Source organism: Budorcas taxicolor, chromosome 11 (genome assembly GCF_023091745.1).
Source record: "Budorcas taxicolor isolate Tak-1 chromosome 11, Takin1.1, whole genome shotgun sequence".
NCBI lineage: Eukaryota > Metazoa > Chordata > Mammalia > Artiodactyla > Bovidae > Budorcas > Budorcas taxicolor.
The window spans coordinates 33,127,818-33,153,382 of NC_068920.1; the positions used below are offsets into that span (position 1 = coordinate 33,127,818).

Sequence of the window (25,565 nt, forward strand, 5' to 3'; positions counted from 1 at the left end):
CGGACGTGGGACTTCGGCCAATGAGGATGGCGCTGGCGTTGGCATTGGCACCGCCCCTCCCAGCGAGGGGCGCAGGGATGACAAGTCGGTGCCTCTGTCGTCAGCATGTCAGCCTACGAAGATGGGGCTGATTGGTTTCCGAGGAGGGACGCCCAGGGAGCCCGTACGTCACTGCTCTGTGCCGGAAGACTATTTTCGTGGTCTCTTCCCTCAACAGCTTTCTACCTCTTCCCCGCCGCGAACAGATCCCGGGATATGAGCCGGAAGAGGCATCGCCTGGTCCCGGAGACCTTTGGGTTGAAGAGGCGGCGGGAACTAGGGGATGTAGAGGCAGATCCTTTGCGATGCGAGTCAGGTAACCATGGCAACCCCGGGGCGAGGCTAAAGACCCCAGCTGGCGGCAGCCTCGCCTCTGGTAACCCTGTATGTTGAGACAACAGCGCCCCAGTGTGGTACCCCCGCTTCCCCCGCCTCAGTTCGCGTCGCAGTGACTCGGTGTCTCCGCCCAGGATCTGCGCGAGAGGCAGTCGCAGAGATAGTGCGGCTGTTCCCGCGAGTGCTGTTTGAGGATGCGCTACCCCCCATCGCGCTGAGGAGCCAGGTGTACAGCCTCGTACCGGACCGAACCGTGGCTGACCGGCAGCTGGTGAGGAGCGTCAGAGCGACCAACGGGAAGGCGCTTTCGTGCTTCGTGGGCACTTGCGAGGTTCTCCCCATAACTCAGCCCACCAGCTGTTCAGCCATTCAGCAAGCGCTGGGTCTTTCTGGGCCGGGCATTGTGCCAGGCACTGCGGTGCCGAGGAGAATGCTGCAGACCCTCAGGGGATAGCATTGCGAATGATGAAGGTGGAAGAGCGAAGCTTTTGGGGGAGCTGAGTCACCAGGCGTGGTTCGAGATGGGAATGCAGGCAGACGTCAGATTAGGGCAGGCCTTGAACACCCGCGTCGTTTCCATTTTATAAAGAAGGCAATGAGCTGGTAGAGAATGTTAAAACAAGAGAGGGAGTGGTGTGTTGCACGGATTGGAGGCAGTGTCATGAGGTGGGGAGATCAGTTAGGAAGATACTGCAGCTGAGAACTGGTGAAGGCCTAAATTAGGGCAGTGTAGTAAGGAGGGAGAGGATGGATGAGGGATTGGAGCGGGAAAGAGGAAGGACTTCAGGATAGCTCTCGGATTTTCTGGACGACTGAGTGGTTGGTGGGGTGAATAGAGTAGGAGAACATTGAGTGGTTGGGGGCAGATGATGTGTTTATTTTGTACGAGTTGAGTTGGAGGTGTTTGTGGAGCATCCGGAGGCAAATGTGCAGCAGACAGTTGGATGAGGGTTTGGAGAAAATTCTGGGCCACTGATAGAGCATGGGAAGCCATCGAGATGTGAGTAGTGGTTGTCTGTGGATGTGGGTGAAATTGGTAGCAAGAGGGAGGAGAGGAGTGGTTTTTAGCCTTTTTACAAACTTTAGAAGATAATGAAAGCCATGGCTCTCCAGAAAAAAATGCATATATGCTACTATATATGTATATATGTATATATAGTGTATGTACAATTTGAGGAGGAAGGGGGTTGTTTCACAGATCCCCTGAGGCCAAAGGTTAAGGACCCCAGGTTTGCAGTGACAGATAATAGAGCCAAATCCCCAGTGCTAGCAGATACCAACATTTAAGGCCGTGTTTCTCAAAGTATGTCCTGAGTTCCACTAGATTACCTGGACTGCTTATTCAAAACTGCAGGTTCTGGGAATCTCTCAGTGAGAATGAATTAAGCTTTCTTGGAGTAGGAACTGGAAATCTACATTTTAAAGCTACTTCAGGTGATTCATAATGTGTGCTAAAATTTGAAGTTCAAGGACTTCCTGGGAGTCCAGTGCTTAAGACATTTCCACTGCTGTGGTGGGGAGCACAGGTTAAATCCCTGGTCGGATAACTAACATCCTGCATAACTCGAGATATGGCCAAAAAAAAAATTGAAATCCACTGATATGGTGGGGGTGGGGGAGGAGAAGGAGATGTCTGTGAAAAAGCTGTTAAAAGAATTGACCGAGTTGAGAGGAACCCAGGAAGAGGTATATTGAGAAAGTAGCAATTTTCAAGAGGGTGGAATAGTTGGCAGTGTTGAAACCTATGATTCAAGAGAGTGGTCTGTGATGTGGTCAAGTAAAATAATAGTCAATTGGATTTTGCAATTGGCAACCTGTTAGGAAGAAAAAAGGGAAGAAAAGGAAGATGGAGACTAGCTCCAGTCTCTTAAGGACGCAAGTCAGAACCACTCCTTATAGAGTATTTGTTGTTTTTAACCTACTGGTGTTAGCCTAAATTTTAGAAAAACTTTAAAAATTGCACAAAAGAAAATATAAACACATGTAATTTAAAGATTGTTTATAAAGCAAATACCCCACTTAACCATCACCCAAGTCGACTGCAGAACATAGCCAACAGCCCACATACAGCCAAAATGCCTTATGTCCCTGGGAAGCAACATACCTGACTGGTTTGATAATTGTTCCCTTAGTTTTCTTTATATCATCTATGTGTTTATCCATAAACAACATAGCTTAGTTACCTACTTTTCACCTTGATGTAAATAAAATCATACCATATGTATTTACTTACATCTTGTTTCATTAGATGATTATTTTTGAGATTCATGGGGGCTTCCCAGGTGGCCCAGTGGTAAGGAATCTCCTGTCAATGCAGGAGACCCAAGAGACGCTGGTTGGATCCCTGGATTGGGAAGATCTACTGGAGTAGGAAATGGCAACCTACTCCAGTATTCTTGCCTGGAAAATTCCATGGACAGAGGAGCCTGGTGGGCTACAGTCCACGGGGTTCCGAAGAGTTGGACATGACTGAATGACTGAGAATGCGTGTGCATGTGTGCGCACACACATAGGCACACACATGGTTTAAAATTCATTTTCATAGATTTCTATTTTGTGAATATATCCCACTTTGTCCATTCTAGTGGAAGAAATTGTATTAAGAATTTGTCAATGTCATCTAAAATTTCATATTTATTGACAAAGTTTGTAATTTCACTTTATTTTCTGTAGAATCTATAGTGATGATCCTTTTGTTGTTGTTGTTCCTTATATTGGTTATCTGTGCTTTTTCTAGGTTTCTCTTTCCGCCTTCCTGTCTTGGTCAGTCTCACTAAGGTTTATCAATTTTAGTAGTCTTTCAAAGAATTAACTTTTAGCTTTGTTGCTCTTTCTTGCATGCATGTTTTCCATTTCATTCATGCTTCCTCTCTACTGCTATGCTTATTTTAGTTTTTTTTCTCCATTGATTTTCATCCTCTATTCTTTTCTAATAGAGGCATGTCAGGCTGTAGTCTCCCCCTATATATATCATCTGTCAAAGTGAAAGTGAAGTCGCTCAGTCATGTCCGACTCTTAGCGACCCCATGGACTGCAGCTCACCAGGCTCCTCTGTCCATGGGATTTCCCAGGCAAGTGTACTGGAGTGGGGTGCCATTGCCTTCTCCAGGGGAACTTCCCAACCCAGGGATCAAACCCAGGTCTCCCGCACTACAGGCAGACACTTTCCCATCTGAGCCACCAGGGAAACCCTTGGTCAACCATCTGTCAAGTGTGGGTATATATTTCCATTATCATTTATTTCAAAATATCTTCTAATTTCCTTTGTGATTTTTTTTCTTTGACTTACTGGGTTGATTAGAAATGTATGTCTACTTCCTAAACATTTTCTAGTTTTGATAATGATTTCTGGCATAAATGATATTATGGCCAGAGATCATACACAATATGATTTCAGTCATTTGGAAGCTTATTGAGACATGCTTTGTGCTATACAGTCAGTTTTACGAAATATTCTATGTATGTATATTGAAAAAAACATGTATTATTCAGTTACTAATTTCTTAGTAACTGAAGTTATTATTGAAATCTTTTATTTCCTCACTGATTGCTATTTTGTCTGTTCTATGGGTTTATGTGAGTTAGATTAATGTGCTTTTGTGATTGTGGCTGTTATTGTCTCTTCAGATACTTCCCACAGCTTCTTATCTCTTTTCTTCTGGGACTCCAATTAAACACATATGGGGCCTTCTGTCTGGATACTTTGTCTCTTAGCCTCTTGTCCTCATTTTTAATCTTTTTGATTGTCTTTATTATGTTCTGGTTATTATTTTTTTTTAATCTGTCTTGTAGATTAGTAGCTTTTTAGCTGTGCCGTAATGTACTGACTCCCAGAGTTTACTCAAACTCATGTCCATTGAGTCGGTGATGCCATCCAACCTTCTCATTCCCTGTCGTCCCCTTCTCCTCCTGCCCTCAGTCTTTCCCAGCATCAGGGTCTTTTCAAATGAATCAGCTCTTTGCATCAGGTGGCCAAAGTATTGGAGTTTCAGCTTCAACATCAATCCTTCCAATGAATACCCAGGACTGATCTCCTTTAGAATGGACTGGTTGGATCTTGCAGTCCAAGGGACTCTCAAGAGTCTTCTCCAACACCACAGTTCAAAAGCATCAAATTTTCGGCGCTCAGCTTTCTTTACAGTCCAACTCTCACATCCATACGTGACTACTGGAAAAACCATAGCCTTGACTAGACGAACCTTTGTAGGCAAAGTAATGTCTCTGCTTTTGAATATGCTGTCTAGGTTGGTCATAGCTTTCCTTCCAGGGAGTAAGTGTCTTTCAATTTCATGGCTGCGGTCACCATCTGCAGTGATTTTGGAGGCCCCCAAAATAAAGTGTGCCACTGTTTCCTCATCTATTTGCCATGAAGTGATGGGACCAGATGCCATGATCTTAGTTTTCTGAATGTTGCGCTTTAAGTGCAACTTTTTCACTCTCCTCTTTCATTTTCATCAAGAGGCTTTTTTTAGTTCCTCTTCACTTTCTGCCATAAGGGTGGTATCATCTGCATATCTGAGGTTACTGATGTTTCTCCTAGCAATCTTCACTTTCTGCCATAAGGGTGGTGTCATCTGCATATCTGAGGTTATTGATATTTCTCCCAGCAATCTTGATTCCAGCTTGTGCTTCATTGGAGATAGACATGGAGGCCTGGCGTGCTGCAGTCCATGGGGTCTCAAAGAGTCGAATACGACTGAGCGGCTGAACTGAACTGAATCTACTGAATCCATCCGTTGATTTCTTAACTTCACCTGCTTTATTTTTGAGTTCTGGAATTTCTATTAATACATGAATGTCTTTCACATCCATTGTGTCAGTTTTTATAATTTCCTGCTGAAATTTTCCATTCTAGCTTTTATTTCAGCATTATAAGCATACTTAAAAAAAAAGTCTATTTTTGATAAGTTTACTGTAACATATCTTTTTTGGTTTGTTTCTATTGTCTGTTTCTTTTGAATTTTGTTTTCCTATATTAGTCTGGTAATTCCTTATTATCTTATAAGCGCTTTTAAAATAACATTTTATGCAGCATTTTACCTGATTTTCAGCGAGTGAGTTGGTCTTGCTGTATTCCTGGAAACAGAAGTTCTGGTTTATTTTTATTTGTTTGAAACATTTTATCCCATATTCCTCTCCACCTTCCCCACCCAAAATCTCAACTGTTAATTCCTTGAGGGCAGAGCCCATTAATCACTGCTTTATCTTAGTGTCTGCCTATGATTGGTCTTAGAAAATATGTCATGATTTTTTTAATGTATTTTTTTTTTATTCAGCAGACATTTTAAAATATTTATTATTTATTTGGGTATGTTGAGTCTTAGTTGCAGGATGCAGGATTCTTAACTTGCTGTATGCAAACTCTTAGTTGTGGCATGTGGGATCTAGGTCCCCAGTCAGGGACTGAACCAGGGTCCCTTGCACTGGGAGCACGGAGTCTTAGCCACTGGACCACCAGGGAAGCCCCCTGTGTTGACAGCTGTTTAACAGATAACTCATGAGGTGGGTGGGTGAAAGACTAATTGAAAAAGACTGTTTGGTGATCCCCCTAATTCCCCATAGTTTTTCCTTTACTTAAAGAAGAACTCCCCAATACTTGGACACAGAATGTCCCTGCCCAGTGTGTCCAGGGTATAGCAGAGCCTCTTGCCCTGATATCCTTTTCACTCTCATGTCTGTGGAGGCAGAAGGCACTGCAAGAGCAGGGGGAGATCAGGATTGTCCAGCTAGGCTTCGACTTGGATGCCCAAGGAATCATGTTCACCGAGGACTACAGGACCAGAGTGAGTATGACTGTGTGTGGGTCATGGGGGCCAGGGCAGGGGGTGCAGGAAGACTAGGGAGTGGAAATGAAAAGAAAAGAAACCCCCCCCCCCCTCCACCTCACATCTCACAGACAGGGCACAGGGCTCTGATAAAATATTAATATGAGGGAGAGGAAGAAGAGGAGAAGTATAAGAGGTAGAAGGCCCTGAGCAGCAGGCAAAACATAGGAAGAGAAATGTGATCCTGGGGACAGAGGTCGGTAGAGGGTGAAGGTGGGGCCAGACCACGTCTTTCATCTCTGGTTCCAGGTCCTCAAGGCTTGTGATGGCCGCCCATATGCTGCCGCAGTACAGAAGTTTCTGGCTTCCGTGCTTCCAGCCTGTGGTGACCTTAGCTTCCAGCAAGACCAAATGACACAGACCTTTGGCTTCAGGGACCCAGAGATCACGTGAGACCTGGGGGAACCAACAGAATCAGGCATCTGGCCCCTCCCCTCCTCCCTCCGGTCCCATCCGGCCTTGTTCTCTTTCTTTTGGGGAACCTGTTAAAAAGGCAGACTCTTTTTTTTTTTTAAAATAAAATGACCTAAGTTTGTGCTTCTTCCCCAGGAGGAGAGGCCTGTCTTATCTGAGGCCTTCGAAACAGCCCTGGACTAAAATTCAGGAGATATGGGTGGCTAATCAAATGTAGAGGCCTGGCAGGAGCTGTAAATGCCCGGTGGGAATCAGCATTCACATTCAAAAGAACAACAGCTAGGCAAGGGCTAAAACAAAGTATCGTTTCAGGAGGGTGGGTCTGACTCAGGATCCCTACTTTGTAACCCCATGATATCCCTGAACGCATTAGATAAACTTCAGTAAGATTTGAGAAGAGCTACGGTGAGGTATGGGGCTTCCCTGGTGGCTCAGTGGTAAAGAATTGCCTGCCAATGCAGGAGACGTAGGTTCATTCCCTGGGTTGGGAAGATCCCCTGGAGAAGGAAATGGCAACCCACTCTAGTGTTCTTGCCTGGAGAATTCCATGGACAGAGGAGCCTGGCCGGCTGCAGTCTGTGAGGTTGCCATGGAGTTGGACATGGCCTAGCAACTAAACAACGAACAACAGTGGTGAGGTATGTGTAGGTAATGGCAGGAGCTCCAGAGAAAGGCCTGTGTGTCTCCCCTGGTGGTGGGACTGAGAGTGGTCAAGGGGGCTTCAGAGAGGAGGAGCAGTTTTAGTGAACATGCAATAACAACAGTCATGTCTGACTCTTTGCAACCCCATGGCTGTAGCCTGCCAGGCTCCTCTGTCCATGGAATTTTCCAGGCAAGAATAAGCCATTCCCTTCTCTAGGGGATATTCCCGACCCAAGGACTGAACCTGAGTCTCCTGCACTGCAGGGAGATTCTTTACTGTCTGAGCCACCAGGTAACAGGAAAAGAGAGAGTGGACGGAGGGCAGTCAGGTGGGAGAATGGCAGGCAAGGTCATGGGGCACTGAGCAGCATGGTCTGAGCAGAGAACTGCCCCAGGCTGGACTCCTGTTGTCCAGTCCCTCGACCTAGGTGCCCAGGCCTCTGGAGACTTAGTGTCCAATGTTAGTGGGCGGGGAGGAGAGAGAACTCTCAGAGTCAACACTGCATCTCCACTCTCTTAGGCAGCTGGTCAAAGCCGGGGTGCTCACTGTCCGAGATGCTGGAAGTTGGTGGCTCGCAGTGCCTGGAGCTGGGAGGTTCATCAAATATTTTGTTAAAGGTACACTCTCTGTAGCTCAGGCCCGTAGCCCCTCAACAACACTTTTACGTGCCTCCTCAGGCCTCCAGGCCTTATTCACCTTTACCCTCTCCCATGCCACCTCTCCCCCAGGGCGCCAGGCTGTCCTTAGTATGGTCCGGAAGGCCAAGTACCGGGAGCTACTTCTTTCAGAGCTCCTGGGCCGGCGGGCACCTGCCTCGGTGCGGCTCGGCCTCGCCTACCACGTACACGACCTCATTGGGGCCCAGCTGGTGGACTGGTGAGTCTTGCGCCCCAGCCTCTGGAAGATGACAGAGCAATGACCTCAGGTTGGATTTCCTCCCTCCTTGTGCTTCCCTCATTAGCAAAGCCCAGCCCCTCTCCTGTCTTCTGGAACCTGGGACCATATCCAGCCAAGGTCTGAGTTCTCTGGAACTCAGGAACCCGGCTCCAGCCTTGTCTTTCTCTTGCACAGTGTCTCCACCACTTCTGGAACCCTCCTCCGCCTGCCAGAGACCTGAGGACTCTGTTCATCATTGCACACCTCCCCAGGGTGGGGATTGAGGGGCCCAAGAGGGCTGCCCACCCGGGCTGAGGCAGGGTCACCTTGGGAAGGCTCGGGAGCCAGGAAGAGTGCTGGGCTTGCTGCTGTGCTGAGGGTCAGATGTGACTGCCTCTGTTGACCTGGGCTGCGTCCCAGTGGAGGGCTTTGGGCTGTGCTTCTCTGCCCTTTCACGGAAGTGGAGCCAGAAACCTTGCCAAGGCCGTGGCTGCCGTCTTTCATGCAGCAAGGTGCTGCCACTACTCTGTCTGGGGTAGGAAGGAGGGGTCACTGGGTAAGCTGTCAAAGTAGGACAGAATTTTTCTTCCTACATGTTGGGTTGAAACTGCCAAATAAAGTACTTCTGATGTTTTGTGGATGTCTTTTGTTTCATGAGACGTGTGAGTCTGGGCACCTCGTTTAGGGGCAGAGGTAAAGCCGAAGGGGGACCTGAGCTTTACCTTGTTGATCAGAGAGGAACAAGGGACACTGAGGTCAGTTTCCCCTGAAGGATGGTGAGAATGTGTCTGGTTTCCTAAATGACAGAATTTTTGTTAGAGCATGCAAAAAGCTAGTGTAGTTCAGTTTTTGTGGGAGTTAGTATAAGAGGTTTCCCAGGTGGCTCAGTGGTAAAGAATCCACCTGCCAGTTCCGGAGACTGGGTCAGGAAGATCCCCTGCAGGATCTGGCAACCCACTCCAGTGTTCTTCCCTGGAAAATTCCATAGACAGAGGAGCCTGGTGGGCTACAGACCTCGTGTCAGAGTTGGACATGACTGAAGCAACTGAGCATGCATGAACACATAGTAAGAGACAGGTTTCTTAGTATCTTGTTTTGTGGGATCAACAGAGGAGGCACGGGTCTGAGCCATTTGCTGAGCCACGTGGGGCCCTGCTGGGCAGATGTGTGTGTGTGCCTGCTATATACACACAGGCACCCAGACCCACCCAGGAGCGCTGGTGCGCGGGGCATTGGGATGAGAGGGTTAACAGGGAAGGACTCAGTCTCTCTCCAGGCCATGATTCCCTCAAGAGACCCAGGTGTCCGGGGTGCCCCCTCCCAGTTCTGGGCCTGGGGCCAGTTGCAGTTCTTGGTTATCACATGGTTTCCCGGCTTATCTGGGAGAGGGGAGGAGCAAGGTCCACAGTCAAAACACTGCTCCAAGCCCTGGGTTAACCAGAAAGGAGCAGGCGGGTCTGAACCCCTCAGGTCCTCCAGCCATGAGGCTCCTCTGGGGGCTGATCTGGGCATCTGGCTTCTTCGCCTTGTCTCTGCAGAAGCCCAGGTCCTGGAAGCAGGATGCGGAGAGCTTGGACAGGGCCAGGGCTGGCGAGGGGAGATGGGCTCAGACGGTCCTGATTCGCGGGGAGGGCTGGAGGCTGGCGGTTGACTTGCACCTGTTCTTGCACCAGGTTGCTCCTGTTTGCTCCTTCTGTGGTTCGCATAGGGGTCCCCCTGTCTGTGGCCGTGAAACTCCAGGATGCTCCTTCAGGACAGGTGGTGAGAGGATCCGTGTTCCTGAGGAACCCATCCCACGTTAATGAGCTCTGCTCCCCAAAGGTGGATTTCAGCCTCAGCTCAGGCAGAGACTTCATACTCCTCAACCTCCCGGTAAAGGCCCCACTCCCTCCCGGTGCCGCCCTGCGCCTCCCCTTCTGCCCTCTGTCTTCTTGGAAACAGCTTTGTCTTCTCATGCCCCTGCTCCCTTCCTCCCCTCCCACGCCTGTGGTCCTCCGTGTCTCAGGCTGCCTCTTCCCTTCTGCTCCGTCTCTCACCCACTCCCTCTCGCTCTCTTCACAGATTCCCCAGGAGCAGGCCAGCCTCTGTCGCCTCCATCTCCTCCGCGGAGCCCCCGAGGTGCAGCTGATAGCGCAGTCGCCGTGGCTCAGGGACTCTCTGTCCAAACAGACAGACACGCAGGGTGTCAACCTGCTGTTCTCCTCTCGCCGGGGGCACCTCTTTCTGCAGACAGACCAGCCCGTTTATAACCCTGGCCAGCGGGGTGAGTCTCGGCGCCAGGGCCTCCACTTTTCATGCCTTCCCAGCCACTTGAATGAGATAACCTGAAGCCCCCCACAGGAAGGCTGTTTTGCAAACATTTGCTCTCCTTCCCTTTGCTTTCTGGGAGGGGGTCAGGGGTCCAGGGCCCACCCCTCCCATGGCTCCTGCTCCCCTCCTCATCCTCCATTTCCAGTTCGCTACCGAGTCTTTGCTCTGGATCAAAAGATGCGCCCGGCCAGTGACATCCTCACGGTCACGGTGGAGGTGAGCCCCCGACCTCTGACCTTCCTAATGGGCTAGGGCTGCTGAGCTGGCCTGTGGCTGTGACCGCTTCACTCCCATTGCAGAACTCTCAAGGCTTCCGCGTGCAGAAAAGGGAAGTGTTTACTCCCTCCTCTATCTTCCAGGACAACTTTTTGATCCCAGACATCTCAGAGTGAGCATTTCCTCCCAGGGACTGCCCCCACCGACACTTCTCTAACTTCCCCCAGCTGGCTAACTACAGCACATGGTCCAGTCCTGAGCTCCCTCAGCCCATGGATCACCCCATAGTCTCTTCCGAGGGAGCTGGGCCACTGGCTGTCAGTGGGCCTCTTGCACGAGTGGGCTGAGTCTCTCCTTGTCCATCCTCAGGCCAGGAACATGGAAAATCTCAGCCCGATTCTCAGACAGCCTGGATTCCAATAGCAGCACCAAGTTTGAGGTGAAGAAATACGGTGAGAGCTGGAGATGGAAGGGACAGGCGCCCCTTTTCTGCAAGGAGGACAGGGTGGACCAGAGGTGGGGGGTGCAGGGCCAGGGAAGGGAGATGCAGCTGCCACAGCCCCGAGGGGGGGATAATATTTTCAGGGTCCTTTCACGAGAATCTGATATGCCCTCCCTTTGCCCTGGGTCAGTTCTTCCCAACTTTGAGGTGAAGATCATTCCTGAAAACCCCTACATCCTGACAACGCCTGGCTTTCTTAGTGACATCCAAGTGATCATCCAGGCCAGGTATCTCCCCCTCGCACATGGTCCTGATGCTGGGCCTGACCCCAGGACACCCCGTGCAGCGTGAATGTGCTGTGGAACCCCACTCCCCTCCCTCGCCCCAGCCCTCAGCCCCTCTTCCGAATCTCTCCTTGGTGGCAGGTACATCTACGGGAAGCCAGTGCAGGGGGTGGCGTATGTGCGCTTTGGGCTTCTGGGTGAGGACGGTGAAAAGACTTTCCTGCGGGGCCTGGAGAGTCAGACCAAGGTAGGAAGGAGGGTTGAGGTGCGTGAGGTGGGTGAGGAGAGTGAGGCGGCGTGAGGAGGTGAGGTGGGAGACTCGAGTCTCATTTTCTGTTCTGTCTTCTTTGCCCCAGCTGGTGGATGGCCAGTGCCAAATTTCCCTGCAAAAGGCCGAGTTTCAGGGCGTGCTGGAGAAGCTTAATATTAGCATTAATGACCTCCCAGGGCTGCGCCTGTATGTTGCAGCAGCCGTTATTGAGTCTCCAGGTGAGTGGCTTCCCCTGATTATAACCCTGGACCCTCACCGCTGACCTCCGAGCTGACCCTCTGTTCTCTAGCATCAACAACCTGCACATCTCAGCTGCGACACAAAGTCAGGAAAGCTGTATCTCTACAGCTCCATTTGTGGGGAAGGGGTCCTTCTACCATCTCAATGTATTATTTTTTACCCATCCACGCACCTATCCCTGCATCCATCCACCCAACCATCCATCTAATCACCCATCCATCTATCCATCCACCCATCCTTCCATCTCTCCCTCCATCCATCACACATCCCACCATCCCTCCATGGATCCATCCATCCGGCCACCCAGCCTTCCAACCACCCATCCCCTCCTTTCATCCATTGATGAATCCATCCACCCATCCATCCGTCTATCCATCATCCATACATCTATCAGCAGAGCTGTGTTATACACCATCTGTGTGCTATGTCCTGTGGTGACCTCAGGAAACATAGAGATGAACAGAAGGCAGTTTGTGCCCTGGAGAGTTCAGCCTTGGTGGAGGGAAACACTAGAGCACGGCTTCCCCGCCCCCAGCCCTCCTCTTCCTCTCTTCCCAGGTCTCTGTGTCCACCTCTCTACACTCTGTCTCTTGCAGGAGGAGAGATGGAGGAGGCAGAGCTCACGTCCTGGCGTTTCGTGTCATCTCCCTTCTCCCTGGATCTAAGCAAAACCAAGCAGCAGCTTATCCCTGGGGTCCCCTTCCTGCTGCAGGTTTCTTCGGGAAGGGGGAGGATGAGCAGTGGGTGCCGGGGGTGGTGGGCAGGAGGGCGCCGCGTCTCACTGACTGCACTCTTCCCTCGGCCCCTCCCTCATCTACCTAGGCCCTGGTCCGTGACATGTCAGGCTCCCCAGCCTCTGGCATTCCCGTCAAAGTGTCTGCCAAGTTGTTTTCTGGATCGACTTCTAAAAACCAGGACTTTGAACGGAACACAGATGGGAGCGGCCAAGTCATCGTCTCCCTTGGTGTTCCTCGGACCATCTCAGAAGTGCAGCTCTCGGTAGCACCCCACCCTCAGGGGGGTGGGTGGGCTAGGAGAGAATGTTCCCAGGCTGGCGGGTAGAGGCGGGGAGGCTGGGTGCCTGTGCCCTTTCCATTGACTCTGCGACCCCTGCCCTCTCTCCAGGTGTCTGCAGGCTCCCCCCACCCTGCCGTAGGCAGTCTCACTGTGAAAGCGCCCCTGTCCAGAAGCTCTGGGTTTCTGTCCATTGAGTGGCAGAATCCTCGACCTCTTAAAGTCGGAGAGACCCTTAACCTAAACCTGCAAGCCGTGGGCATCAGCGGGAGCTTCTCCTACTTCTATTACATGGTGGGCATGAGGGGCCACAGGGGAAGACATGGTTGGAGGGTCTCAAGAGGAAGGACCCTCAGGGTGGGTGGCGGCCTCAGGGCTGAGGATGGCCAGTGAGGAGCACCCTGCTCCCCTCCAGATCCTGTCCCGGGGCCAGATCGTGTCTGTGCATCGAGAGCCCAAGACCCACCTGACCTCCATCTCCGTGTTTGTGGACCATCGCCTGGTGCCCTCCTTCCACCTCGTGGCCTTCTACTATCACGGGGGCGTCCCGGTGGCCAACTCCCTGAGAGTGGACGTCCAGGCTGGAGGCTGTGAGGGGAAGGTAACCTGCATCGGAAGAGATGGGGTGTGTGCGTGCTGGGAGGATTAAGAGAGAAGACTGAATGACTGCAAACGGGGTGATTTAGTTTGGGGTGCACTGAGGATGCTCAAGACTGAACGAGTTCTCCCCACCCTGACTGCCCCCCACCTGCCACCTCTGCCAGCTGGAGCTGAACGTGGACAGTTCCAAGGCGTATCGTCCTGGGGACACTGTGAAACTCAACCTGCAAACAGGGTCTCGAGCCCTGGTGGCCCTGGGAGCTGTGGACACGGCTCTGTATGCTGTGGGTGGCAAGTCCCACAAACCCCTCGACATGGTCAAGGTTGGTCAAGTCCTCTCTCTGATCCTCCCTTCCCTCCGAGGCTCATTCTCCTGCTGCCCGAAGCCCATGGCAGCCACGAGAACTCACTCTTCCATTCCTCCCTCGAGCCTTGGCCCCGGTGGCTCTGTTTCCGCTCTCTGTGTCTCTCTTGTACTTGTCTGGACCCTGCCCTCTCACCTGCAGCTGAGTATGCGATCGCGGCCACAGCCACTCTTGTCTCTGCAGCATCTCTGCTTTTCTCGCCAGGTCTTCGAAGCTATGAACAGCTATGACCTTGGCTGTGGTCCCGGCGGTGGAGACACTGCCCCTCAAGTGTTCAAGGCAGCTGGTCTGGCCTTTTCTGATGGAGACCATCGGACTGAAATCAGAAAGAGTGAGGACAGAAGAGGAAGGGGAGTGGGTGTTGGGAGGATAAGGAGGAAGGAGGGGCCTGAGGGGGAAAGACAGGAAGAGGAGGGGTGGGAAGGGCTGGGCTGGGTGGGGGCAACTCAGAGGGGAGGGGGAGGCCCTGTGCTCTCCATTCCTGCATTCCTGCTCTCTACCAGGTCTGAGCTGTCCCAAGGAGTCAAAGTCTCGGAAAAAGAGAAACGTGAACTTCCAAAAGGCGATTCATGAGAAGCGTGAGTTGAGGGTGCCCATGAAATTCTCTAGGGCTTCCCTGGTGGCTCAGATGGTAAAGAATCTGCCTGCAATGCACGAGACCCGGGTTCGATCCCTGGGATGGAAAGATCCCCAGAAGAAAGGAATGTCTCTACTGCCTCCAGTATTCTTGCCTGGAGAATTCCAGACAGAGGAGCCTCCTGGGCTGCAGTCTACGGGTCTCAGATTCTGACACGCCTTGAGGGACTAGGACATATGCAGTTCTCCACTTGGGCCCAAGGCCCGGGATGCAGGTCTGCCTGTTGGCTCCTCTGCTCCCGACTGAGCCAGTGCATGGTGTCTGGGCTAGAAATGCAGACACTGTAGTTCTGGGGTGAAAGGGAGGCTGGGGGAGGTGCTCTGCTGTGACCGCCCTCAAGTTCCTGGTCTCTCAGGGTGAGTCCTGGCAAGTCTAGAGGTCAGACCGGGGATGAGGCGTGCCTCGCGCTCAGCCTCACCTGGTCCTGCAGTGGGCCAGTACACTTCCCCCGTAGCCAAGCGCTGCTGCCAGGACGGGCTGACGCGGCTGCCCATGGTGCGCACCTGTGAGCAGCGGGCGGCCCGGGTGCAGCAGCCGGCCTGCCGCGAGCCCTTCCTGTCCTGCTGCCAGTTTGCCGAAAACCTGCGCAAGAAGGCCCGGACCAGGGGCCAGGTGGGCCTGGCCCGAGGTGAGGGGCTGGGTGCGGCCGGGGCACTGACCGGGGCCCCTGAAGGGTCAGAACAGCCCCCTGCTCACCGCCCTCCACGGTGTCCCCCACACAGCCTTGGAGCTCCTGCAGGAGGAGGACCTGATTGAAGAGGATGACATCCCCGTGCGCAGCTTCTTCCCGGAGAACTGGCTTTGGAAAGTGGAAGAAGTGGACCGCTTCTCCCAGTGAGGGCGCGCGAGGGGCCTGGCCTTGTCTCTGGTCTCTGTCTGGGGCCTGCCCAGCGTGTGACCCAGCTTCTCACCTTTCCCACTGCAGACTGCAACTGCTGCTCCCGGACTCTCTGACCACGTGGGAGATCCACGGCGTGAGCCTGTCCAAAAGCACAGGTGTGGTCACCCTGCTGGGGCCCTGGGGCTCCCTCTTCCAGGCTCCCTGGCCCGAGGCTCCCTGCTTGGTCCTTAGCTCTTGGTACAGGAATGAGGGGCAGAGAGCTGGAGATGTCTGCATGCTGAGCGTGGGGTCTGAAGCCATTGAGCAGCGGCAGGCAGAGGATGGGTGGGAAGCCGGGGAGCAGGGGCACGCCGTGCCCCGCTCTGCTGGAATCCCCTGGGTGTGATGCCCCCAGGCCTCTCATATGTGCCATTGATCAATCAGGCTTGTGTGTGGCCACCCCGGCTCGACTCCGAGTGTTCCGTGAATTCCACATGCACCTCCGCCTGCCGGTCTCTGTCCGCCGCTTTGAGCAGCTCGAGCTGCGGCCTGTCCTCTACAACTACCTGGATAGCGATCTGACCGTGAGGCCCTTGGGGGCTGAGCGCACAGTGGTGGGGGGGCCTGGGCGTGTGAGGGGTGGGGAGCCTAACTGGGCTGGGACTCTGGCCCTCCCCATCTTCCTGCCCCCAGGTGAGCGTCCACGTGTCCCCAGTGGAGGGGCTGTGCCTGGCCGGGGGTGGAGGGCTTGCCCAGCAGGTGCAGGTGCCCGCGGGCTCTGCCCGGCCCGTTGGCTTCTCTGTGGTGCCCATCGCAGCTGCTGCCGTGTCCCTGAAGGTGGTGGCTCGAGGATCCTTAGATTTCCCTGTGGGGGATGCAATATCTAAGATTCTACAAGTCGAGGTGAGTGGAACACCCCTGAATCTAGGTCCCCATCTCCCAGCTTCACCCCCTGCTCTGGCCCTCTGCCTGCAACAGCGCTGAGGCCACCCCCCACACCCAGTGCTTTGGTCCATTTGCACTTTCCACAATCCTGGCCCCTCCGTGTCCCTGAAGTTCCAACTGCAAGTCCTGAGGAGTGTGCTCTGGAGGGGCGGGCTGTGGCCTGTGTGATCTCTCACAGCTTCGTTTCCCCTCCACAGAGAGAAGGGGCCCTTCACAGGGAGGAGATAGTCTATGATCTCAACCCCCTGGGTGAGTGACCTCCACTCACGGACAGCAGGGTCCTGGGGGTGGGAGGGGGCAGATGGCGTGGACAGCAGGACAGACCACTGACTCCCCTCATCTTCCCAGACCCCCGAGGCCGGACCTTGGAAATTTCTGGCAACTCTGATCCCAATATTGTCCCTGAAGGAGATTTCAAGAGTTTTGTCAGAGTCACAGGTGGGCATGTCTTCCAGTCCCTTCCCTGGGGCCTCCCTTGGATTCATGGAAGCCTGGGCACTTCTGTTTGATCCCAAGACTCCCTGACCCTCCGACCCTGGCCCCCAGACCTGCTCTCTGACCCTCCATCCTGTCCCTCCCCATAGCCTCGGATCCACTGGAAGCATTGGGCTCTGAGGGGGCCTTGTCCCCAGGAGGCCTGGCCTCCCTCCTGAGGCTTCCCCAAGGCTGCGGGGAACAAACCATGACCCTCTTGGCTCCAACACTGGCTGCTTCCCGCTACCTGGACAAGACCGAGCAGTGGAGCCTGCTGCCCCCCGAGACCAAGGACCGCGCCGTGGATCTCATCCAGAAAGGTTCTGAGTGCAGCGGCGAGCAGGAGTGGGGCCAGGAGAGGGCAGTTAATGGAAGCTGGGCAGCCTGGGTGGTCAGAGCAGGGAAGAGAGATGCGGTCCCCAGTGAAAAAGGGGTTACCTTTTCCACCTGTATGGTGTGACCTCAGCTGCCTCTCCTCTCCAAGGCTACACGCGGATCCAGGAATTTCGAAAAAGAGATGGTTCCTATGGGGCTTGGTTACATCGGGAAAGTAGCACCTGGTGAGTTTGGAGGAGTGTCCTGGGTGTGTGGGAGGGGCTAGGGTTGGTGACAGCAGAGCCAGCTATTATGGGAGAGCAAATAGGAACCGCAGTATTGGTCCCATGTCCCCTGTAGTGTCTAGAGGCTATCCCAAGCTATGCCTTTCTCTCCTGTAGGCTCACGGCCTTTGTGCTGAAGATACTGAGTTTGGCCCAGGATCAGGTGGGCGGCTCTGCTAAAAAGCTACAGGAGACAGCCATGTGGCTGCTTTCCCAGCAACGGGATGATGGCTCATTCCACGACCCCTGTCCTGTTATCCACAGGGATATGCAGGTATGGAGCTGGGAGGCTGGGCCAGGGGCACAGGAGGGGAGAGTCACCCTGACCCTCCCCACTCGTGGTTGCTGCTGCTGCTGCTAAGTCGTTACAGTCGTGTCCGACTCTCTGCGACCCCATAGACGGCAGCCCACCAGGCTCCGCTGTCCCTGGGGTTCTCCAGGCAAGAACACTGGAGTGGGTTGCCATTTCCTTCTCCAATGCATGAAAGTGTTTTCTGCCCACTTCAACCAGGGAGGCTTAGTGGGAAGCGATGAGACTGTGGCGCTCACGGCCTTCGTGGTCATCGCCCTCCACCATGGGCTGGCGGTCTTCCTAGACAAGAATTCAGAGCAGTTGAGGAGAGTGGTAAGGCAGCTATGTGTCTGCCCTTCGCTTATCCCTTTCCTCTCAGAAGCCCAGTCCACAGACCTTCCCTCCAATTTCTTCCAGGAAAATTCCATCTCAAGAGCAAACACCTTCTTGGGGGCGAAAGCAACCTCTGGGCTCCTGGGTGCCCACGCCTCCGCCATCACAGCCTACGCCCTGTCGCTGACCGAGGCCCCTGAGGACCTGCGGAATGTTGCCCACAACAACCTCATGGCCATGGCCAAGAACATCGGTGGTGAGGGGGTCCTGCCTTGATCCTGAGGCTTGGGAGAGCTTGAGACCCCTGAGTGTGTCCAAAGGGAGAAACAGAATGAATGGAGCCCCTTGGAGGGAATCAGAGCATAAGCAGGGGTGACTGGGAAATCAGGAGAGACTAAAGGGGGGGTGTCAAAGGCCAGACATCTAAGATCCTCCCCTGTTCACCTGTGGGTCTCCTTTCACTCCAGATAAGCTGTACTGGGGCTCAGTCACCACTTCTCCAAGCAACGTCCTGTCACCCACTCTGGCTCCACACAGCCCAGCAGACCCCATTCCCCAGGCCCCGGCCATGTCGATTGAAACCACGGCCTACGGCCTGCTACACCTGCTGCTATGGGAGGGCAAGGCTGAGTTGGCTGACCAGGCTGCATCCTGGCTGACTGGCCAGGGCAGCTTCCAAGGGGGATTCCGCAGCACCCAGGTAGGGACTGTCCTGGGGTTCTAGGGTGGCTGGTCCTGAGACCGAGTCCCTGAGTCCTGGCTCATTTTCTCCAGGACACTGTTATGGCTCTGGATGCCCTGTCTGCATACTGGATCGCGTCCCACACCACCGAGGAGACGGGATTCAACGTGACCCTCAGCTCCTTGGGCCGCAGTGGACTCAAGTCCCACGTGTTGCAGCTGACCAACCACCAAGTCCACAGGCTGGAGGAGGAGCTGCAGGTGAACCATGCCCTCACCTGGGTGACCGGGACACCTGGGCCTCCCTCAGCCAGGCCAGAAGCCATCCCCTGTTCCCCACCCCTGCTGAATCCTCGTGGCCCCTCTTTCTGATAACTGTGGGAAGACTTACTGGCTCTGTGACCTGTAGCAAGTCACCCAACCTCTGAGCTTCATTTATCTGATCTAAAAATGATTCATGCAGAATCTACACAGGGTTTAGGAGATGGTGCAGAGAGAATGTGGGTGAAGGTAGGAAGTGTTGAAAAGTGAGGTGGGGAGAGGAGGTGGAGTTATTTTGGTGGAGGAGGTAAGTTGAAGCCACAGTGTGCCCTTCTGACATCTCTTTCCCTTTTCTGCTTGTGAAAGTTTTCCCTGGGAAGCAAGATTAACGTGGAGGTGAGAGGAAACAGCAGAGGAACCTTGAAGGTGAGAGCTGGTGGCACTGGGCGTGCGGGGCCATCAGGGTGAAGCCGGGGTGTTGAGTGGGAGACGTGCAGGCAGAGCTCATGGTCTGGGAAGGAGGAAGAGACCCCTGGGTTGCAGTTCCCTGTGCTCTGTCCTGGGCAGGTGCCCCTCACTCTGCTCTCCACTCTTTCTGGGCACCTGTCGTCCCCTTCAGCCCTCAGTGCTGATGCTCAAACACTTGGTGCCTCAGGCCAAGTGTCTACCCTTAGCTCTGAGCATCTCTGACGTGGTTGAGCCCCAATCCTTCTCTTCCTCCTGTGTCTCTTGTCTGGCTGACAGAGTCCATCCCTGCAGGAGCACAGCTGCCACTCCGGAGGCCACATGCTAAGCCTCACCTTATGACCCGGGAGACTTCTTTGTCTCCATCCCAGCCCCGCCCACCTCCCCAGTAACTCCTCCTCTGCCTTCTCCCCAGCCCCGCCCACCTCCCCAGTAACTCCGCCTCATCTTTCTCGCTAGCACTGCCCACCTCCCCAGCAACTTCGCCTCTGTTTTTCGCCTCAGCCCCGCCCACCTCCTCAGCTGGACAGATCCTCCCATGTACACACATCTCCAAGCTTTGAATGACCTTAAGGATCCTCTTGTCCCACATGACAAACTCATTTTCCTCCTTCAAGCGTGGGCCAGCAGCCTTTTCTGAACTTTCCATTAAAGCCTTTTCGGTGCTTCTGTACAATGCTTGCCCCCATGCCAGGACCCTGCTCCCCTCTCTCTCTCATCCAACAGCTGGGGGCAATTGTATTTCTGGACAGGTCCAGGGGCAGAATGGTAAAAGGCAGAAGGCCTGAAAGCTCTTAGCCCAGGAGCTAAGGGGTCCAGAGCCCTTCCATGTGGCTCTGCAGAGAGGTCTGCGGCCCTAAGTGTCCCCATGTCTCCTTCCCACCCCCTGATGAGCCAGGTCCTTCGCACCTACAATGTCATGGACATGACAAACAGGACATGCCAGGATCTTCAGATTGAAGTGACGGTCATGGGCCATGTCGAGTACACGAGTGAGTGTTGGGGTCACAGGCTGTGGGTCTCTGAGCGGGTGGTGCCAGGGCTGAGCCACAGCGCTCTCCCCTCACAGTGGAGGCTGAGGAGGACTACGAGGAATACGAGTATGAGGACTCTCCAGCCGGGGATGACCCCGAGGCCCACTCCCGGCCCGTGACACCCCTGCAGCTATTTGATGGTCGGAGGAACCGCCGGAGGAGGGAGGCCCCCAAGGCAGCTGAGGAACGGGAACCCAGGGTGCAGTACACCGTGTGCATCTGGTGAGCCCTGGGGTGGCCCTGGGCCTGTGGGTGCTGCTGGGCTGGGAGAGGGAGGCAGCGGCGAGGTTGGGGCTGGGTGTCTACAGCCTGGCCCCAGGCAGGGGCGACCCAGACAACAGGCACGTGTTTCCACAGGCGGACTGGCAAGGTGGGGCTGTCGGGCATGGCCATTGCAGACATCACCCTCCTGAGTGGATTCTACGCCCTGCGGGCTGACCTGGAGAAGGTGTGACCAGACACCCAGAGGGGCCGTTTGTGCCCCCAGGATCCCTGCCCCATCCCCGCAGCAGCCCCAGCTGCTGAGCCCTGTCACATGCACGCGGCCAGGGGCTTTCTCCTCGTGACTCCCGGCTCCCGTTCTCCACAGCTGACCTCCCTCTCTGACCGATACGTGAGCCACTTTGAGACCGAGGGTCCCCATGTCCTGCTGTACTTCGACTCGGTGAGCAAGGAGGGTGACAGAGGGGCGCACAGCTGGCACTGGGTTTCCTGAGCTCAAGTTAGGAGGATTCCCAGGAGGCAGGTGTATCAGCAGCTACTGCTCTGGGAGAGAACTTGTGGTGTGAGCAGGGAGACAGGACAGGAGAGGGTCAGAGCCTTGGCCAGGGAGGTTCCCTGCTGCCTGCAGGGAGGCGGGGCTGAGCCCCTTCTGGGGCTTTGGGTCCAGTGCCAGTCAGCCAGGGAGGGCTTGAGAGAGCACCTTTCTTAAATTTGAATTTATTCGTCATGAGGGACTGCTTTTTTGTTTTGAACATCCTGTTTTTTTCTGTTTATGATACTCAAGTTTTTTTTTTTTTTTAAATGATGGTCGACCTACATGAGTTGTTTTTTTTTTCCCATGGGCATATTTGACTAACACACAGTTATCAACTCTCTGATGGCCCTCCAAAAATTTCTTGAAAGTTTATTGTAACCTTTGGAGAGAAATGTGAAAAAGGTGTGTTAATACTGTGATATCATTCGCCATGTGTTTGTGGGTCGGGGAGGCCCGCCCTGCCCAGTGTGTGCAGAGGGGACAGACCTTGTTGGCTAGAGAAGCCAGGCAGAGGAGTCTGGTTGAAGAAAATGAGGAAGATGTCAAGTCAGGGAGCTCACCATGCAGCTAGGAAGGAAACTCGTGTGCGATACCAGGCTGGACTGGAGCGGTGTGGCCATGAGGAGAGGGATCAGGGCCTACATGAGTGGCGGGTCAGAGAGGGCGGCAGAGGGCCAGCACTTGCTGGTACCTAGGAGGTAAGTGAGGCCTTAGTTGTAGCAGTGAGGCTATGGAGAGGGTGAGTGGGTTTGGAGGGCAGGCAGTGGGAAATGGGACTGTTTAATACATTCTGTAAAAATCCCAATACAAGAATCAGGCTGAACATTTGATTCAGGAGCCACTCGCCTGCAGAGTTTGGGGAGCGGTGAGACCGCCCCAGGAGAGCACAGAGAAGGGGAAGGGCCTGCGCTGGGGCCTGTGCCTCTGCAAGGGACCAGCAGGAAGGTCAGAAATGACCAGGTTGGAATCAGGGGTGGTCTGGAAGCTAGCCCTGAGGGTAGGGAGAGTTTTGTGAAGAATGTGTCCATGAAGGGAGACTCTGTGAAGCCGCTCAGGGACCTGGGGATGGGTGAGGTCACCATGTGGGCAGTGAAGTCAGCAGAGACCTTGGGGAGCAGTTTTTAGAAATCCCGAGGCTGGAAGGTAACAAATGGTGAAGGACACTGAAGATAAGATCGACCGGAACCAAACAGGCCAAGCAAATCCATCATAGCAGTCTGCAGGGCCCAGAGGTGGGTCCCTGACTTCCCTCCACCCATCGCCCCCCATGGCAGGTCCCCACCTCCCGGGAGTGTGTGGGCTTTGGAGCTGTGCAGGAGGTGCCTGTGGGGCTGGTACAGCCGGCCAGTGCCGTCCTGTATGACTACTACAATCCTGGTGAGACGTCGGGGACTCGCGCGAGCGTGGGGTTAGGTGGCAGTGAGGGTGGCAAGGGAGTCCTGTGGGTCCATGGGACCGGGGAGGCAGGGAGAGGCGAGTGCCCTAAAGAACGCCTCTCTCTGCTTTTCTCCAGAGCGCAAATGTTCTGTGTTTTATGGGGCACCACGTAAGAGCAAACTCTTGTCCACGTTGTGCTCTGCGGATGTCTGCCAGTGTGCTGAGGGTGAGACACTGGGCTGGGGATCAGGGGTGGGAAGGCGGCGTGGCTGGGGCCTACACGACCTCACCTGGGCCCTTGACTTCAGGGAAGTGCCCTCGACAGCGCCGGGCCCTGGAGCGTGGGCAGCAGGACGTGGAGGGTTACCGCATGAAATTCTCCTGCTACTCTCCCCGAGTGGACTACGGTCAGTCTTCCCACCCGGGCCCTGGCCCTGACCCACCCTCAAGGTCTCTTACGTTTGGCCTGCTCCTCTCAGGCCCATGGGCAGCCTTGTCACTCTGCACTGACCTCCCGTCCTCCTAGCCTCGGGATAACTAACCTTCCCTCCCATCTCCTAAACCCCCCACAGGCTTCCAGGTTAAGGTTCTCCGAGAAGACAGCAAGGCCGCATTCCGCCTCTTTGAGACCCGTATCACCCAAGTCCTGCATTTCAGTAAGAGCGGGACAATAAGTGGGCAGGGCTGGGGGCCATACTGGGGAGCTGAGGTCTGGCTTTGGGGCCTTGGTGCCGGGAAGAGTGAAACTGCAGCCAGTCTGAGCTCAAAGCCCCTCAGCCTCTTAGAAACCCTGGGCTTGTCCACAGACAGGAAGGCAGGACCTGCCCGCTGGGAGTGGTGAGGGTCAAATGGAGGCTCGACGCAAAGCTCCCCGGCCTCCTGCTGTCCCACCCCTTCTCTTCCCCTCTGATGACTCTGTGGACCTTCTCCCCTCAGCCAAGGATGCCAGGGCCACCGCTGATCAGACCAGAAACTTCCTGGTCCGAGCCTCTTGCCGCCTTCAGCTGGAACCTGGGAAAGAATATCTGATCATGGGTCTGGATGGGGCCACTTACGACCTCAAGGGAGAGTGAGTTCTCGGACCCCTCAGTCTTCTGCTCTGCCCACGCTTCTTGAGGGAAACGGTCCCCTTTGCCCTCAGAAGCCAGGTGCCTCAGGGTCTGCCCCTGACCCTCCGCTGACCCCTGCTGACTGCCTCTTTGCCCGCAGCCCCCAGTACTTGCTGGACTCCAACAGCTGGATCGAGGAGATGCCCTCTGAGCGCATGTGCCAGAGCACCCGCCATCGGGCACCCTGTGCCCAGCTCAAGAGCTTCCTCCAGGAGTACGGAACGCAGGGCTGCCAGGTGTGAGGGCACTCTCCCAGCTTCTCCAGGAGGAGCCGGAGCTGTGGAAATATACTGCCTGGACTCCCGCCGTGCCCTGTACCCTGCCCAGAGCCCTAGGCAAAACCAGGGACTCAATAAAGGCCTTTGGCAGCAAAGTGTCCGTGTGTATCTCCAGGACTGAGACCAGCGTCCCCACCATCTGTTCCAGGTCCTGTGGGGCCCAGGCCAGGGTGGGCATCATTTAAGTCTCTCAGAGCCTGGGTGACCCTTGCAGAGTCCAGCTCTGCCTGAATCCCCTCCTCCCTCAGGCAACCCATTGGGAGCTTGGTGCCACATAGTGACTATGGTGGGCAGCTGACCGTGCGCTCTGAGGATCCCATGTCCGCACTAAAATCTCCCTTTTACTCTGCCCGCAGGGCACTCCCTGTGCCTGGCAGCCTGTCTCTGGGGCCTCAGGCAGGGGGCTGCATACCAGGCACCTCAGCCCTGCTTTGTGAGCAGCTCCCCAGCTGCATGTCCCCCACTGTGCTCAGGCACGCGGTACTTCTGGGTCTTGCTTCTAACTGAGACCTGCTGTGTTGAAAGCCCGTTTGACATTGGATCCCTTTATCAGCAGTATTACATAACTTTCCCAGAAATGTGCAGTCCTCAGGTCTGATGATGTCTTCATCCAGATACTGGTTTCAAACAGACCGAAAGGCCAACTTTGGTGTTTCTTAATACTCTGAGGGAACTGCTGTTCCCTGGGGTCAACCCTCCCCACCTGCCTGCCTAGCTCTCCCCCATAATGGCAGCACCTCTTGGGTCTTCAGGGCTAACCTAGAAGTTCACTAGAGGAATGTGCTGAGGTCATTTTTGAGGGAAACTGAGCTAACTCAGCAGCCTGCCATTCAGTCATTCAACAGGAATTGTGGACCTCTCACTCCAGGCCATGCCCTGGTCCAGATCCCCATCTTCTGTGAATGGTGTGAGGTCAGGGAGCTGCACGGTTCTGTGGGTCCTCTGACCAGTCTGGGTGCATGTGAGAAGCAGGCCGGGGAGTCTTCCTGGAGGAGGTGACCTGTAAGTTGGACTCTGCAGGCTGAAAAGTCACGCAAAGGGAGTAGGAGTAGATGAGGGTATTTGAGGCAGAAGAAAGAACATAAAAGGCCCCAAGGCTGGGGGCAGGACAGCACTTTTGGGGGCACTGCATATCATTTATCTTGTTTGGAATTAGGATTTGGAGGTGGTATGGAAGAGACGGGGTTGGCAAGGTACATGGTGTCCGTTACGAAGTGGTGTTCACAGGCAGGTCAGCAGTCCAGGTCACTCTCCATTCCATGAAACTTTGAGTAGTTCTGACCTGGGAATTCCCTGGTGGCCCAGTGGCTATGACTCTGCACTACCAATGTAAGGGGTCCAGGTTTGACCCCTGGTCAGGGAACCAATTCCCACATGCCACAAAATAAAGCCTCAACTAAAAAAAAAAAAAAGAAAAATCCCGCATGTTGCAACTGCAGATCTAAGATTCCCAAAGCTGCAACTAAGACCATGTATATCCAAATAAGTTAATAATTTTTTTACAAAAGCGTTCTGACCTTCCTCAGTGTTTCAGAGGCTTCTTAGTGCTATTGTCCACATGGCCTGGTCATTGCCCATCAGATCTCCCCCGAAATCTGGTCAGCATGGTGGTGGCATAAAGCCACGTA

The 25,565-nt window shown here is 54.2% G+C and overlaps 2 protein-coding genes across 2 annotated transcripts; both read left to right on the top strand.

Moving 5' to 3' along the window:
- Positions 1-90: 90 nt before the first annotated feature.
- STK19 (serine/threonine kinase 19) lies at positions 91-8,747 on the top strand. The gene is made up of 7 exons (XM_052649807.1): positions 91-355; positions 510-646; positions 6,063-6,158; positions 6,450-6,589; positions 7,777-7,874; positions 7,986-8,133; positions 8,329-8,747. Exons 1-7 carry the CDS (start codon positions 106-108, stop codon positions 8,372-8,374), a joined length of 915 nt encoding a protein of 304 aa, XP_052505767.1. The 5' UTR covers positions 91-105; the 3' UTR covers positions 8,375-8,747.
- An 824-nt stretch (positions 8,748-9,571) lies between these two features.
- LOC128055961 (complement C4) lies at positions 9,572-24,032 on the top strand. The gene is made up of 41 exons (XM_052648570.1): positions 9,572-9,679; positions 9,807-10,005; positions 10,195-10,396; positions 10,589-10,659; positions 10,743-10,831; positions 11,029-11,111; positions 11,292-11,388; positions 11,527-11,632; positions 11,742-11,874; positions 12,493-12,608; positions 12,719-12,895; positions 13,022-13,204; positions 13,326-13,511; positions 13,675-13,833; positions 14,080-14,206; positions 14,379-14,453; positions 14,943-15,140; positions 15,235-15,346; positions 15,438-15,508; positions 15,777-15,916; positions 16,026-16,235; positions 16,475-16,526; positions 16,626-16,715; positions 16,862-17,071; positions 17,236-17,311; positions 17,468-17,624; positions 17,862-17,975; positions 18,060-18,231; positions 18,443-18,675; positions 18,750-18,917; positions 19,284-19,343; positions 20,281-20,374; positions 20,452-20,638; positions 20,774-20,864; positions 21,006-21,080; positions 22,448-22,550; positions 22,687-22,776; positions 22,859-22,957; positions 23,123-23,206; positions 23,487-23,619; positions 23,760-24,032. The coding sequence occupies exons 1-41, from the start codon at positions 9,615-9,617 to the stop codon at positions 23,899-23,901; spliced, it is 5,229 nt and encodes a 1,742-aa protein (XP_052504530.1). The 5' UTR covers positions 9,572-9,614; the 3' UTR covers positions 23,902-24,032.
- Positions 24,033-25,565: the final 1,533 nt, after the last annotated feature.